At 52.5% G+C, this 14,870-nt stretch overlaps 1 protein-coding gene across 50 annotated transcripts in view; it reads right to left on the reverse strand.

Annotated features, from left to right (window-relative positions):
- Positions 1–217: 217 nt before the first annotated feature.
- Positions 218–14,870, reverse strand: part of LOC105075214 (scavenger receptor cysteine-rich domain-containing protein DMBT1-like) — a 72,523-nt gene continuing 57,870 nt past the window's right edge. For all 50 annotated transcript variants that reach the window (XM_074373476.1, XM_074373461.1, XM_074373475.1 and 47 more), the window contains 8 exons: positions 14,308–14,331; positions 13,236–13,265; positions 12,826–12,976; positions 10,958–11,166; positions 9,931–10,115; positions 4,994–5,382; positions 2,241–2,515; positions 218–763 (listed from right to left, as the gene is read on the reverse strand). In XM_074373476.1, coding sequence (XP_074229577.1) covers positions 597–763; positions 2,241–2,515; positions 4,994–5,382; positions 9,931–10,115; positions 10,958–11,166; positions 12,826–12,976; positions 13,236–13,265; positions 14,308–14,331 — 1,430 coding nt within the window. In that variant the 3' untranslated portion in view covers positions 218–596. The remainder of the gene's footprint in view (positions 764–2,240; positions 2,516–4,993; positions 5,383–9,930; positions 10,116–10,957; positions 11,167–12,825; positions 12,977–13,235; positions 13,266–14,307; positions 14,332–14,870) is intronic.

Consider the following 14,870-nt stretch of genomic DNA (forward strand, 5'->3'; position numbering starts at 1 on the left):
TTCTCTAAGCTTCACCCTGTGTTTCCTGCTTTGGGCAGAACCAAAACTTGTCAAGGGCATAGAGGACACCTTCCCTATTTCCTAGAAGGTTCTGGAGGCCATAGGGCAGGGCCCTGTGGCCTTTCTCATTTCTTCTGAGAGCCTGACCTGCCTGTCTGCTTAACTTGAAGGGATCCAGCGCTTAGGTGAGCCTCTGGAAACAGTGACCAAATCCACATTTGCTTTGAAGTAAGTTCTTTATTAAGCATGTGCTACAATAAGGAAAGGCTGAGATTCCACTATAGGTCTAAGAATCTGGCTCATTAAAGCTCAGGAAAGAAATTCTATCCAGAGAAAGGTCTGCTGCCACTAGTGAGGGGCTCACAGCTGCAGGCAGGGTTTTAGGTTCCGGCACCTGCTGGCCTGACATTTTATCCCACCACCACGTCTGTTTCTGGGAAAACCCTCTCCCATCATTCTCACCCACACCTCCACCTGCCCCCCGCCGTGCCCCTGGGCCAGAGTAAAGAGCGCTCGGTGCTCTGGGTGCCCTGGTTTCCTCCTTCCTCACTTGGGCTGCAGAGCCCGGGGGCCTCTGTCTGCTGTGTTCTCCTGCTTCACATCTCAGCGCTCAGAAGCTGGACACCAGAGGCACGGGTGCTTCTCCCCAGTATGAAGGCTGCCACGGCCAGGACCACGACCACAAAGGTCCCAATGGAGATGGCGGCACTGTGGTTGCTCCACTTGGCACTGGCCTCCTCCTCCAGGTGGGCCACGGGCAGATCTGGGAAGAAGAATTGGGAATCAGGATAAGCCTGGCAGGGAAGGAGGACAAGTCAGGATGGGGGTGGTCCCAGGGCAGGGTGCTGGCAATCAGGACCATTTGTCTGGTCGGGGGAGGTGAAGGGAGAGAGGAGAACCTTTCAAACCCCAAAGGGCAGCTGATTCTCTCTCTGGGAGAGTCCACAGTGTCTTGTCAGCCAACAGGAGTGGGGAAGGGTTCTGAAGAGGAAGTCAGAGTGGGGTTTTGTATAACTCAGCTGACTCAAGGCCCCGATGGATGGGAGGGGAGCAGGTTGGGGAAATGGGTACAAGAGTCCCAGCAAGAGAGACACAGGCCTTAAGTTACTGCAGCACCAGTGGGAAGAGAGGTGAGCGGCGTCCCCATCGGCACCCCCTGCCCTCACCTGCCCCGCCTTCCTTCTCTCTGCGGCTCCAGCCCCATGGTGGGTACCATGCAGGTGACTTCTGTCTGCACTGTGTCCTCTCCCACTGGAATGGGGCAAGGATTTCGATCTACTTGGTTATATGACTCCTGGCACATAATAGGCCTTCAAAAGCTGCATGGAATGCTGAATATGTGAGGAAAGAACAGAAAAGCAGCCAGGCCAGGGGGAGGAGGGAGGGGGGAAGCTCTGAACACAGGCCTGAGGAGAGTGAGCTGTCAAAGATCCTACGGGGGTGGAGCCTGTGACTGCTGGACGGTTTGTGACAACTCCTGCTGCCCCACACCTGCCCCTGTCACCAAGGCCACCACATTTGTTGACCTGGCCTGGCCTGGACCAGAAATTGTAGGAGACTTTCTGCACACATTTGTGCATCCACACCCACAAGGCAGCACAGCAGGATCTCTGCTCCCCGTTCTAGATGAGGAAAATGAAACGGCTTTTCCGGTGTCAGTCCTGCCTGCCTCCCAAGGCCCTGCCCAGACCCTGATTTCACTGCAACGGGTCTATAGTTTGGTGTCATTATCATCATTAATAATGTTATCATGAAGGTTAATATAAATTATATTAATGTTATTTAATATCATTAATGTTAATAATGTGAATGTCAATAATAGAAACCAAAATCAGCGTACTTTGCACCCAGTGACTTGTAGCAGGTGGGGGCCAAAGCAGTGTAACTGACACTATTTTATGTAACTCTCTCAAAAGTCCTCAGAGGCAAGTATTAACTTGTTTTATGGATGAAGAATGTGAGGCTGGGAGTTCAGAACCCAGAGGATAAAGGTGTCAGGTGTGTCTGTGTCCCAGGTCTGAACTCTCTCAACCAAACCCTACACATGCCTCCCCTCAGAGAGCAGAAGCCCTTGGAAGAAGACAGGAACCAGGTCAAGTTCAACTCCGTACCGCCCAGCATAGCCCAATGTGCCTGGCACACAGGAGGTGCCCAGTTCCAGGTGGAACCTATGCCCACAGACACAACCCCAGTGCCCATGGCTCACTGGCAGACGGTGGGGTGGGAGGAGGGACACCTACCCAGGATCTTCTTCTCAGCCTGTGGGGCATCCTCCAGTTGGATGGGTCCCAGGACAACGTCCACCTTCTCCTGGTAAGAGCCCACGTCCCTCTTGGACCTCACCACGCAACCTCTGTGGCAGCGGGAAGAGTAGTCATATGCCCTGCACACGACCATCTTACACTGCAGGTACACGGAGGGGAAGCGGTTCAGGAAGTGGAAGGAACTGAATTTGAAGCGGACCATGTGGGGCGATGGCGGATGGTACGACTGGTAGGTTTCGTCCTTCACACACCTGGAAGGAGAGGAGAGGAACCGTCAGCTCTGGCCAAGGCGCTGCCTGCAGGAGCGGGACATGCAGGGCGTGGATCTTCACAGCCCGACCCTGAGGCCCACGCCTGCCTGCCTGCCTTCCTACTTTCGCCCCTCCCTCCCTTCCTGCCTGCCTGCCTGCCTGCCTGCCGACCTTCCTTCACAGCGCTGTTCAGACACCGCCTGCAGCCCCGCGGGGAGGTCCTGGCAGCCCTAGCACATGGGCAGCATCTCGAGGCAGCACCTCCGCCCAGGGGTCCACGTGGACCAGCAGCCCCCCTCCCTCCGCCACAGCGCATGCTCAGTACCCGTGAGCTCAATACCGCCGCTGAGTCAGGGAAGCAGCCCGGCCAGAGAGAGGGCACGAGGAAGGGACATTCCCTTCCCTTTTGTGGTCTCAGGGCCTGGCTGGCAAGTGGCCATCGCCTGCTCTCTGGTGTGTTTGGTGCTCCCGTGTCTCTGGTCCTGCAGCTGCCCGGAGCCCCGGGCGGCGGCGTTTTCCACACGGGCCTGAGTGCCGTCCAGGGCCTGCTGCTCCAGTGCCAGCCACGTCCTCATTCCCTCAGGCACCTCGTCTCCCCGGTGTGCGGGGCAAAGCCACCTAAGAGTGCCCCGGGAGGTGCTGTCCTAGGGGATGGCCGAGGGCGGCCCCCAGCGGCCCCCGCGGAGGAAGCAGCTCGTGCTGACTCACGGGCGCCCCCAGCGGTAGGGCTGCGGGGACGCGGGCAGAGAGAAGAGCAAGGAAACTGGCCCGGGGGTGGGGGCGGAAAAGTCTGCGCTGGGTGGGAGCCGTCACCAGGGCAGCCTGACTCCGCTGGGAAGTGCGACCCGGAGCCCACGCCCTCCCTTCCCTGTGCCTCTCAGAGCTCCCTCCTCCCCTGCACCCACGTCCTCTCCAAGCCCAAGTTCCTTCCCCCAGCGGTCACTTAGCAGCAAAGCTGAGAGGGGAAGGACCCAGGGACTCATTGGGACAGTCGTACACGAGGTCAGGTGAACCCGGGGCCGCCGGGCAGGAACCGCACTGACGCCGCAGCCGTCGGGGTGGCCTGTGGGGGCCGGAGCTTCGGAACCCAAACCGCAATTCACAGCCCCCGCGGAAAGTCTGAAAATAAGGCACCCGAGCCCCGGCACAGGCCAAATCTACAGAAGGTACAGGAGACGCCTGGACGTGGCCGGGAGTGGCTCCGGGTTATTGCCATGGGCGCCCAGGCGGCTGCTCTGCAGCCAGTGCGCCTCCGCTCCAGGCGCAGCTGGGACACGTCTACCCTCACGTGCACCTCCCCCTCCTCTGAGAAGAGTGCATCACGTTATATACATACACACGCCTGAATTTGACCAAAATGAACCTTGAGATCCAGAAAAGGACCAAATCTCTCACGCATCTGCATTAATCTCATTTGACATAAATTCACATGTGACCTTGTTACTCGCTGTAGAAAGAGGATGTGGGTAAGCTTCTGCGACATCTTTGCTGCCAGTGGAGCTGCTGTGAACTGAACCAACTGCCTAAACTGAGCAAGACAAGGATCCACATCTCCTCACCCACCTGACACAAATTCAAACTGTGCCTGGAAAGAGATGCTGTTTCTAGGATCTCCGGGAGATGTGAAATTTAACCTCCCAAGGCTCATTCCCAGCAGAGTCCCTCACCCTGTCAGCACCACTTCTATGGGAAGAAATTGTTACTGAGGTGCCAAGGTCGACGTGTAAGCCGAGAGACGGTGCGCACGCCAATGGCAGACACGACAGGGCAGGGATGAGCGCTGCATGTGCCAGTGTCCTGGGACCCCTGTATGAGCTCAGAAGAGGCAAATCCCACTTCCCCAGAGTCCTGTCACCCAGAGAAGGAGGACTATGGTGGAGCAGCCCATCCTGGGCACCCCTGGCCCCAGCATGGGCACCACCGCCTCACCTCTGCGTCTCTTGAGCTTGGTTGGAACCATGGACTCTGACAACATCCATTCTCAGAAGATGGAGGTCAGGAGACCACCTGCTGCCTTCAGGCAACATTCGTGCCAGGCCTGCTCTTTGCCTGGGGCCCCATCTGCTCCTTCTCATTTAATCCTCCTACAGGCTGTGACATGGGCTTCACTAAGCTCATTTGATGGCTGAAGAAAGTGGCTCAGAGAGGTGTGACCCTCTGCCCAGAGTGACACAGCTAGTATGTAGCAGAGCTGGCATCTCAACCTCAATCTGCTTCAGAATCAGTGTTTTTCCCACGACAAACATGTCTTTCTAGTATTGAGTCTTCTTAATATTGGACCAGTTGCTCGTCCAATTTCACTTTGTAACTAGCCTACTTGACCAGTAATAAGTCACTGAATTCTCCAGACACCCAGAGATGATAACCTGACTAAGCTTGAGCGACTGGGAGCAAATCTGCATTTCTTGAGGTCTGGGCTAGTGCTGTTTGATTTATCAGATAAAGGTTGAAGCCTGTCCCATGAAGACATGTCCTTACCCGCTCCGGATTAGATCATAAGTCAAAGATGTAAAGTCACCGGGATGTGGTGACGCCACACAGGTGTCCACAAATAAGGCCAAGGAGGTGTTGGAATGGAGGATTTCAGCCTGAATGTACAAATTCTGGTTCAAGTCCACATAGTATGGGCTGCTGGTCACAGGATAAGAGAATGAAGAGGAAGTATAAAAGGACACGTTCAAGTCAAAATTCCCATACTGCACGTTCTTGACCTCGATGGTGTCATTAGCAATGTACACTGTGTTCACCCAGGTGTTCTGCAGCATCTTGCAGCTGACACGGATGTGGAGGTCCTTCTTCCTCTTGATGACGCCACTTGAAACAGCCGCTCTGAGGAAGTTGGAATAGGTGATGGTGTCGTTGTCCACCTGGGAGAGGCAGGCAGGAGAGCAGTCAGGCAAATGTCCCGACTAAGGGCATCTCATTGCTGGTTTTGCGCAGAATGAGAGGGAAGTGATGGAACAAGATTTCATAACCCTCCTGGAACCACAAGAGATGGTGCATGACTATCGCCATGGTTACCGTTACCCGGGGACAGATACGCTTAACCAGCAAGACTCCCTCCTTCACACATCCCCTTTCCTCTACCACGTGATGGGGACCACAGTGTGAGCCAGGCATTGGCGCCTCTGGGAGCTGCTGCTCAGGGAAAGATGGGCGAGTCTTTATGAGCCCTACCCCTGCTGTACACCTAAGTTGAGCCTGGACTCCACGGCTCAGGGCCCTTCTGGCTGGTTCTGTTTCATTTCCACTGCTGCTAGGGGAAATCAGGGGAGGCGGTCACGTGGGAGAGGCTGGTGGGATCAGTTCTCACTGCGCTGTTTGGATGGGTCAGTAGCTACTGCAGCCTGGTGTCCGGAGCTGCCGGAGCCAGAAGCGACAGAGACCCAGTTACAGCTGGGGTGCGTCTCCGGCCTCTGGGTAGGAGCCTCCCCAGAGGCTCATATGGACCAATGGGTGAGCCATGGCAACGCTGGAGCACTTCCTGTCACACTTTGCTTTTTCACTCCCCAAACCTCAGGACCATTTCCTATTGTGCCTTTCACCAAGGACAGCTAACTCCTAAGAATGTTGGTCTCTCATGCCGTTTGACAGATCTGCTTGTAAGAGCGACCTTTCCAGAGACAAGAGCCTTGCACCTGGTGGTCTGTGAGCATCTCAAGGAAAGGGTATGTGTAAGCGTCTCTCTTTTCCCAGGGCTTGGTGTACTGTTTACAGTAGCATCAGTGGCATCAATTCATGTCCAGAGAATGGAGGAAGGTCCAGGGGACAAGAGCCCAGCAAAAGTCCTGTGAGGAATGAAGGGTGGAGCCGGAAGCAGCCAGCCCAAATGGCCAAGAGGACACAGGCAAACAGGTGCCCCTGGAAACCCCATGGTCATGACCATCTGGCCTCAGGTGAGCCAAGCACAAGAGCGGCATCACCAGGTGGAGACTGGGGGACTCTTCCCTTCCCAACAGCAAGTTATGAGTTCCCACCAGCCGTGGATGTCTTTGCAAGAATGAACACAGAAATAATACCCTAGTGGCCTAAACGGAAGTCCTAAAATGTAAGCCTTACTTTAAAAAAAAAAAAAAAAGTCTGTCACTTAGTCACATTTAGCGCTGCACACTGTCAGGAGCAAAAGTTCATTCCTGGTCGTTTGGGAGAAAGACAGATTCCCTTCTGAAGCCAGCACATATATGAGCTAAATAAAACTAGTCTTTAGAACAAAATGTGTTGGAAAGGCTTTCATTTCATGCCTGAAGTTGCAGAACTCAGCTCTGAGTCTGTCCTGTCCAGAAAACATGTGAAAAGAGAAACGTTTAACAAGTAACTTAAGGTGATTTTGCCACCCCAAGACCCTTGCCCCCTCTCTCTGACCACGAGTTTCCCTTCGCTCCCTGCAGAGGGAGGCGCTGGCCTGAAGGGGGCGCCAGAGCCCACACTTTGGACTCAGGTCTAGTGAGACTGAGGATGACTTCCATCCCTTTACGGGAAATACACTACGTTTTCTCCCTTTATAGTTTCTTTTCTTTTTTTTTAATTGAAGTATACTCAGTTTACAATGTTGTGTTAATATCTGGTGTACAGCATAGTAATTCAGTTGTACAAACATATACACATATTCCTTTTCATATTCTTTTTCATTATAGGCTATTACAAGATATTGAATATAGTTCCCTGTGCTATACAGCAGGACCTTGTTGTTTATCTATTTTATATATAGTAGTTGGTATCTGCAAATCCCAGACTCCCAATTTATTCCTCCACTCCCCCTTCCTCCCTGGTAGCCATAGTTTGTTTTCTATGTCTACGAGTCTATTTCTGTTTTGTAAATAAGTTCATTTACATTTTCTTAAGGAAAAGATTGGGAGCTTTGTATTTGAGTGCCAGTGGTTATAGAAATAAACCATATAAACATTATTGCCATGTTACTCTTTCAAAAACAAACAAGGTACCTTCAATTTAACTCTGCACATTAACATGAAGGTTTTCTTAGAATCCACTTTTGTCTGTGGTTTCTGTGGTCAAGCTGGACTCTGAAAACAATGAACGTGGAGGGCAGGTTTACTTCTTGATCATAAGAAGCAGCTCTGGTTTTAAATTAAGATTCATGATTAGATACCTGCTCAGTTTGAAAGCACTCAGGATGGAATGGGAGGTCTAGCAGACACGCTGCTATCCCATAGAGACTCGGACTCTTCCACCTGGCATCCCTCATTAATTCGGCCGCATGAACAACATTTGTCAGGCACCCGCTAAATGGGCACCTGGAGGAGATGCAGAAAACGCCAGGTACAGGGCATGCTGCCCTGCCTTTGATCCCGGCTCTACAGCTCAGGATCATGTGGCCTTGGGAGAGTGGCTTATTCTCTGTAAACCTCCATTTCCTCATGATTAAATGCGAGTAAAAGTTGTCCCAAGAATTTTGAAACTCACGTGGAACTCTTAGTTCAGTGCCTGGCATATGTATAAGCCATTAATAATCTGATCATAAAGGCTTACCCCACACCAGGGCCACTGGGAGTTGCAAGGATGAAGGAAACACTGGGTTCCCGGAGGCACAGTTTGGTACGGATACAGGTATTTAAATAACAGAAGAATAAGGATGTAGCATGTGCTGCCCTCAACCAGGAATATATATATATGTAATAACTGAATTACTATGCTGTACACCAGAAATTAACACAGCATTGTATACTTCAATTAAAAAAAAAGTTAGAAGACCAGGGCTGGCCCGTGGCTTTGGCAGCTCCTGACAGAGATGGAGCAACAGGGATGGGATGGGCAGATGTCAAGTCTAGAACTAGCAGGGATGGTCACCTTTGTGGCCTGACTCCTACCAACTAAACTCATGACAAACCAGAATCCAACACGACTGATTCACAGGGTAAAATATGAAAGCCAGATCGACCAGAACGTTTGCATGGCCTGACTCTTCTGTACCCTTCTCTGCCTGTGAGTCTCCCTGACCCACTCAGTTCCTCTGGGAAGGCGATCTTGTGTCTGCGGGGACTGTCAAGAGGGAGACGGATGACCCCAGTGGCGACTGCAGACCCTCAGGCCAATCTGGTTAGCTAAACGAGTGCCGCCCCCCCTCCCCCCGCTGTTTCTCCTGACCCTGCCAGCTAAGGAACAGCCTCCTCAGGGCGCCAAGCCTGGCCCGCAGCAAACGCCCGGTGTGTCTTTGGTGAATGACAAGCCCTCTGAACGTGTGTGTCACACACCTTGCACAGACGCGAGCATTCCAGGGGGCACATTTGCTGCAGTCCTCAACCTGACAGAAGTGTCTGCCCCGCGTCTGCTCCCTGACTGACAAAATCTTGAAGTGATTACTGAGGTGGCAGCCAAAATTCAGAACTTAGGATGGAGAATTGAAAATCGATGTACGTAAAATTAAATGCAACCCCTGTCAGGGTACCGCTCAGTGAGCTCTGAGAGTAACCCACCTCAGCAAGATGCCCAGCGCCGCCACCGGCCCCCACAGTGCCACCGCGCCCCTCGCAGGCCGCCCCTCCCCTCAGACGCTGGTTCTGCATTTCTCAATGTTGTAGAAATGGGTCGCAGGTGGGGAATTGGGGGTGTCTGGCTGCTTTCACTCAGTGTAACATCTTGGAGATTCTCAGAGTCTAACGTCAGTCCTACTGCTTCCTGGCTGAGCAGCCTCAGGCAACCTGCTTGCCCCCTGGAGGCCCAGTCTCCCTATTTTTAAAGTGGGGTGATGATGAGAGGAGGCTGCACCGTCTTGGTGGGGCTTTGGGTGGTAGGACAAGGGCTAACCTCAGGGTTTGCCACTTGTAGGGTGACAGGATCAAGGGTTTGCCTGGGACATGGGACTCCGCCGTGCTAAAAGCTGTGAGGTCCCAGGCCAACCAAGACAGTTGATCCCCTAGACAGTGACAACTCAACACACGGCAGCTGCAGATGCCAATTTCCTGTGAAGCTAATGACGCTTGAGCTTCAGGGTCCCCGCGGACATGGGTTCCTCCAAGGCTTAGCAATGCACTGGAATAGCTGTGTGTTTTTGTAAGATTTCTAAAAGTAAGATGTGTTTGCATTCTTTCCTTGAATGAGGTATCCACCTCTCTCACCCACCCACCCCAACCTGTGTAAGTTCCAGGTCCACTGAAACCTGGAGCTGCCCCGGGAGCTGCTGTGGCCCTTGCCGACCTGATCACAGCCTGCCAGGCACCCTCTCTGCTAAAGGATGCTGGAAAAAGCCCCTGCTGAACTTCCTGCCTCCTCCTTTCTTCTACTTGGATGTGGCTACAAGGACATCGTGGCACCAAGAAACAAATTTATATCTTCATCCCAAATACATGCTAGTTATACCATAAGCATGCCTTCTGGGTCCCCAGAATTCAAAAAGCACAGCACACATCACTGTAAGAAAGCTCGCTCAGCAGGAGCTGGAGGGGAAGCCCCAGGCTCACCTGCTCGACGGTGCCGCAGCCGGAGTAGGGAATCGTGAAGGTCACCTGGCTGCTTGTTATCTGGGGCTGACACTGGCGGTTCCTGTTCCAGTTGGGAATGACAAGGTCCCAGGCAGAGTAGCCCAGGGACTGGAGGTAGCCCCTGCTCACGCTGGCTCGCATGTGATTCGGCAGGCAGAGCAGCTCTGGGGACCGAGGGTGGACAATGCAGTCAGTCAGCGCCCTCCGAGCCCATATAAAGGTGCAGAGACCAAGATGGTGGGCAAATGGTCCCCTCAGGACCCGGTTCCCTGCCACCCCACGTGCCCTGTGACCAAGTCAGTCTCCCTCTCACGACAGCCCTGGGAGGACACAAGGACTTAGGATTCCTCTGATGGAGAAATGGAGGCAGGATGTGAAATGAGTGAAATGTTTTGCCAAGTTACCATTTATCCATAAAGTGAAGTAGCACTGGGGGTGGGTTTTGGGGATGTTGTGAAATCAACATCCTTAGCTATGGACCTAAACATCGGTCCTTTAGCCATTGGGTGGGTCAGAGCTTAAAATCCTGCCTGCAAAAGAGAGCCAGCATAGCCCGGTCCCCAGCCGGTCTGTAAATCAATCCATTTAACGGTTCAGACTGTGTCCCTTGGCCTCTGCCAGATGTGGTTGAGTGACCGGCTCCATCCATCTCAGTGTAGCAGCCAGATGTGCTGGGTCTCAGGAAATGGTTGCAGTGTCCCTCATTCTGGGAAGGTCACAAGGCCTCAAGCCATGTGGCCCTCAGCACTGACATCTCAGTAGGTGCTGAAAGCATCGTCTTGCCCCTTCTTCCTAGTCTCTGCTGACCACAGAAAGGCCAATAGGCCACCATCGGCCATTTCTGAGCAGCCACAGTGCCAAGACCCCCCGCTCTTGGCCCCTTTCTGTGCTGGATGGAGCCTTGGTGACCTGACAAGGTGTCTCTGGCTTCTTATTTCACAGCCACGGGGGGCTGAGCAGCGGAAGGCTCTCAGAGGAGCCCCACCCCTGACCATCAGGGACTTACTTGTGTTCTGAGGGGAAGGACTGGAATAGTATTCAGCCCAGAACCCTCTCCTCGTGATGCTGCCATCGCTGACGAAGCGGATGGACATGAAGTTGGAAGAGGAGGTGAAGGAGCCCCTTGCACCGTCACAGACCCGGGCGAGGAGCGGGGAGCTGTGGTAGGGGCCGTCAAACACTTCAATGTAATCGTAGTTACAGCCGCCTTCAAGCCTGCAGGGACGGAACACACAGGTTTGGCTTCACTTTTAACCAGGATTTGGTGCAGGGGATCAGATCCCCGTGAGAGCGGTCACACCTTTCTAAGGCAGAAACCCCGACAAAGTTAATCATTGAAAATAACAGATTTCTTTTTTTCAATTGACCTACAGTTGATGTATAATGTATGTTACAGGTGTGCAATATAGTGAGTCACAATTTTTAAACGTTATACTTCACTTATAGCTTTTACAAAATAGTTGCTGTATTCCCCATGTTGTACCATATGTCCTTATAGCATTTTTTATGCATAATAGTTGTGTACCTCTTAATTCCCTGCCACTAAATTGCCCCTTCCCCCTGCCCTCTCCCCACTGGTAACCACTAGTTTATCAGATGTTCTTAAATCGAGCGGAGATTCATCTTCCCATGGCCTCCAGGCACGGGTCTCAGCCCTGCATTTTGGGGTCACACACATGAGGTCTGTGGCCCCTCCCCTGACAGCCCATTGCATCATGTGAGAAAGGATCATATCCTGCCTTAGACTTTTTCTTTGATCAAAAAGACCCCAGTTGGCCATAGAATAAAATAAACATCCATGAATTCTTACTGATAGAAACAAATAATTGAACAAATAAATATTGGGCAAGTCAAATAACCTCTGAAGATCGTTTCTTATTTACAAAGGTGAAATCTCCCTATCCACGTACACTGAAGAGAGCTGTTGTGAGGCTCAGATGATACAACGTATGGATATAAATGATACAACACATGGCGGTGGTCACTGTTGTAAGATGCTGGCTAAAGAACCAGTCATGGTCAGCCTTCCTCCATAGGATCTCACCAGCCACAAGTGCAGTCCCCCAAATCCAAAATGAACTGTAAAACTGACACATTGGAATTGACTGTACTTCAATTTAAAAAAATTAATTGTAATCATGACGAGATTAAAATAATACTGTATCTTTTGCAAAACCTCAAATGAATTTCCAGCACAGAGACTCCCAAGGCCACTGCAACCAGAAATCAAGAGTGAGAACTGTTTTGCTCAGTGATGGCTGTTCGAGAGCAAATGGTGGTCCCCTTTCCCTGGACGTTAGAAAACAGTGGTTCCCCAGTGAGGTCACCCCCTCCTTGAACCAATCATGTATCGATGTGGTACTGATGATGTCTCCTCTGCTTAAAACAGTGGTTCCCACTCTTCGCTGGATGAGGAGCAGATTAACCTAACCTCTCCAGCAGTGATTTCCCCACCTCTGCCTGACCCCTGGAATTCACCCCCAAAAAAGAGGGGAGTGGAGACAATTGGGTTCAGAAAAACTGGTGTGATTGTTACTAGGATTCTGTGTGTTATTATTACTCCTAACAACAATCCCTTCCCTGGGATGACATTTTCCAGGTATTTTCATATACTTTCTATTGTGACCTTCCCAGTAACCAGTGAGGGGAGGACAGCAGCTATTTGATTCTCCTCTTTTAAGGCTCAGGAAGTTAAGTGATTTCTTGTGATCACATAGCAAGTTAGTGACAGAGCTGCAACTTTAAACCCAGGCCCTTGTCCTGGCCCCACCTCCATGGCTGCCCCTGTGCTCAGTCAAAAATTGAACCCCCGAAAAGTCAATGGGACACATATGTCTTCTGAAGTGCTAGGTCCCCCTCCCCCCACACACTTACTGGACATCTGTGAAGACCACAGTTATACGGTAATTGTTTTCAACTTCAATGTCCCACACACACTTGGCGTTGTTCGGATAGTTCTCAGGGTAGAACTGGCTGTGGAGGTTCCCTGAGGACTGGGACAGGAAGCCCCCACAGGAATAATTTGCTGTTGGGACAAAATGGAATTGCTGATGACCCGCAGTACACATTGCACAGTCACCTGGGGGAAATGTTTCCACAGTTCCCGAGACAGAAACCCGCCAGGAGGTGCCTAGACCCAGATGACCCACTGAGGGTCAGCCGGGTGCCCCTCGCGGGAGGCTACACTTAGGGAAGCCATCTCCACATCATTCTTGTCATCCCTCCCTGTGTCACTGTCATTGAGGAAAAGGCAAAGGGGACTTTTCAGGGAGCTCAGAACTTACCGGCTGGCTGAGTGCTGTTGTGAAAGAAATCTGTTGACAGAGAGAAAAGATAGCGATTGTTGAGTGCTTGCTGGCTCTGTGCCAGAAATGTGCCAACCCTGGGTTCACAGTGAGATCCTGGATACAGGCCTGACCCTCAGGGAGCACCCAGCCTAGAGGAGGGGATGGAAAAGAGCGAATCCCAGTGCAGCGGGATGGGGCTGTGGTGGAGTAAAGCCCAGGAAGTGGTAGGAGCCTGGAGCTTTGGTTCCTGACCCAGATGAGCAGGGAAAGGTGCTCAGGTAATCAGGGAGGTGAGGCAAAAAGGTGAAAAGGGGTGTTCCTGGCAGAGGGAACGTGTGCCGAGGTATGAGAGTACCTGGCACATTTGGGGAACCTCGGTGTGGATGGAGCAGGCAGGAGAGGGAAGAGGGTTAGTCATGGAGAGCCCTAGAGGTGGCCCTGAGCAGTGAGGATCTGTGCCCAGGAAGCCCTGAGGAATCAGTCTCAAGGCTGGAAATGACACTGGCTTTTTGTAAAGACAATTCTAGCTGCAGAGGGAAGGGGAGGGAAGGGGAAGCCAGGTGGTGAGGAGGTGAGGGTGGGGATGGAGAGGAAGGAACTCAGGGCTTCGGCAGCAGCTCAGGGGCAGCCAATCGGGAGCTTTTGCTGGTTACACACGAGCTCAGCAATGAAGCAGGCTGCTTCCAGCTGGCACTGACCAGGGTGTAGTGTCCAAGGGGAAGGGCAGGACCAAAACCAGGGCGGGGGTGGGGGACCAAAACCGGGGATGGAGGGAGGGGCAAGACCAAAACCAGGGGTGGGATGGGCAGGACCAAAACGGGGCAGGGGGTCTGGCCTCTCCTGGGGACCGACCAGAAATTGGAATCTTAGACTGACCAGGCTACTAACAGGGAAACCTAGGGAGAGGCCCAGCTCTCCTCGGCCTGGGACATCAGCTGCAGGGGACGCCGCGAGCCAGGAAAGGCGGGAGAGGCAAACACTTTGGAGAGTGAGCGACATGACCTGCAGCCCAGGGACCAGCAGCAGGAAGGGGCAGCCAGGCGGTGAGATGGAAACCACAGGTACTTACCGGGAGTTGTTGTTGAGTAGGTTCCTAAAAAGGGATAGAAAGAAAGTGGTTACTAAAGTGTGGCTGGAAATCAGCGAGTGCACCCCTGGTCCCCTGAGTTACTGCTGTGGAGGCCTGTGATGTCAGGAGGGGACCTACATGGGTTTCCACAGTGGCTCCCTCAGCCGCATCATTACGCAGGGTCATCAGCGGCACAGCCAAGGTCATAACGCCGTCATTTATTTATCACTTCCTACTTGTCCAGAGCTGTTCTAAGGGTTCACATGCAATTGCATTCAATTCTCTAATCACCGTTGGAAGCAGGTTCTATCCTGACCATCTCTTAATAAACGAGGAAACTGAGGCTTAGCAAGATGAATTCGTTGCTAAAGGTCACAAAGCAAACGAGAGAGTGAAACACACTGGGCACCAGCTGTGTGTTCAGCATAATGACCCCCGCCTCACCGGAGAGCAAGTGGGCCCTGCATGGTCTCCTGGAGTGGACAGGCCAAGGGGACAGGCTGGAAAACTCCTGTGTGTCCCCACCCCCTGAACTGAACTGCAGACACCATTAGCTACCAGCC

The sequence above is a fragment of the Camelus bactrianus genome, chromosome 11 (genome assembly GCF_048773025.1).
Source record: "Camelus bactrianus isolate YW-2024 breed Bactrian camel chromosome 11, ASM4877302v1, whole genome shotgun sequence".
In the NCBI taxonomy this organism is placed as follows: domain Eukaryota; kingdom Metazoa; phylum Chordata; class Mammalia; order Artiodactyla; family Camelidae; genus Camelus; species Camelus bactrianus.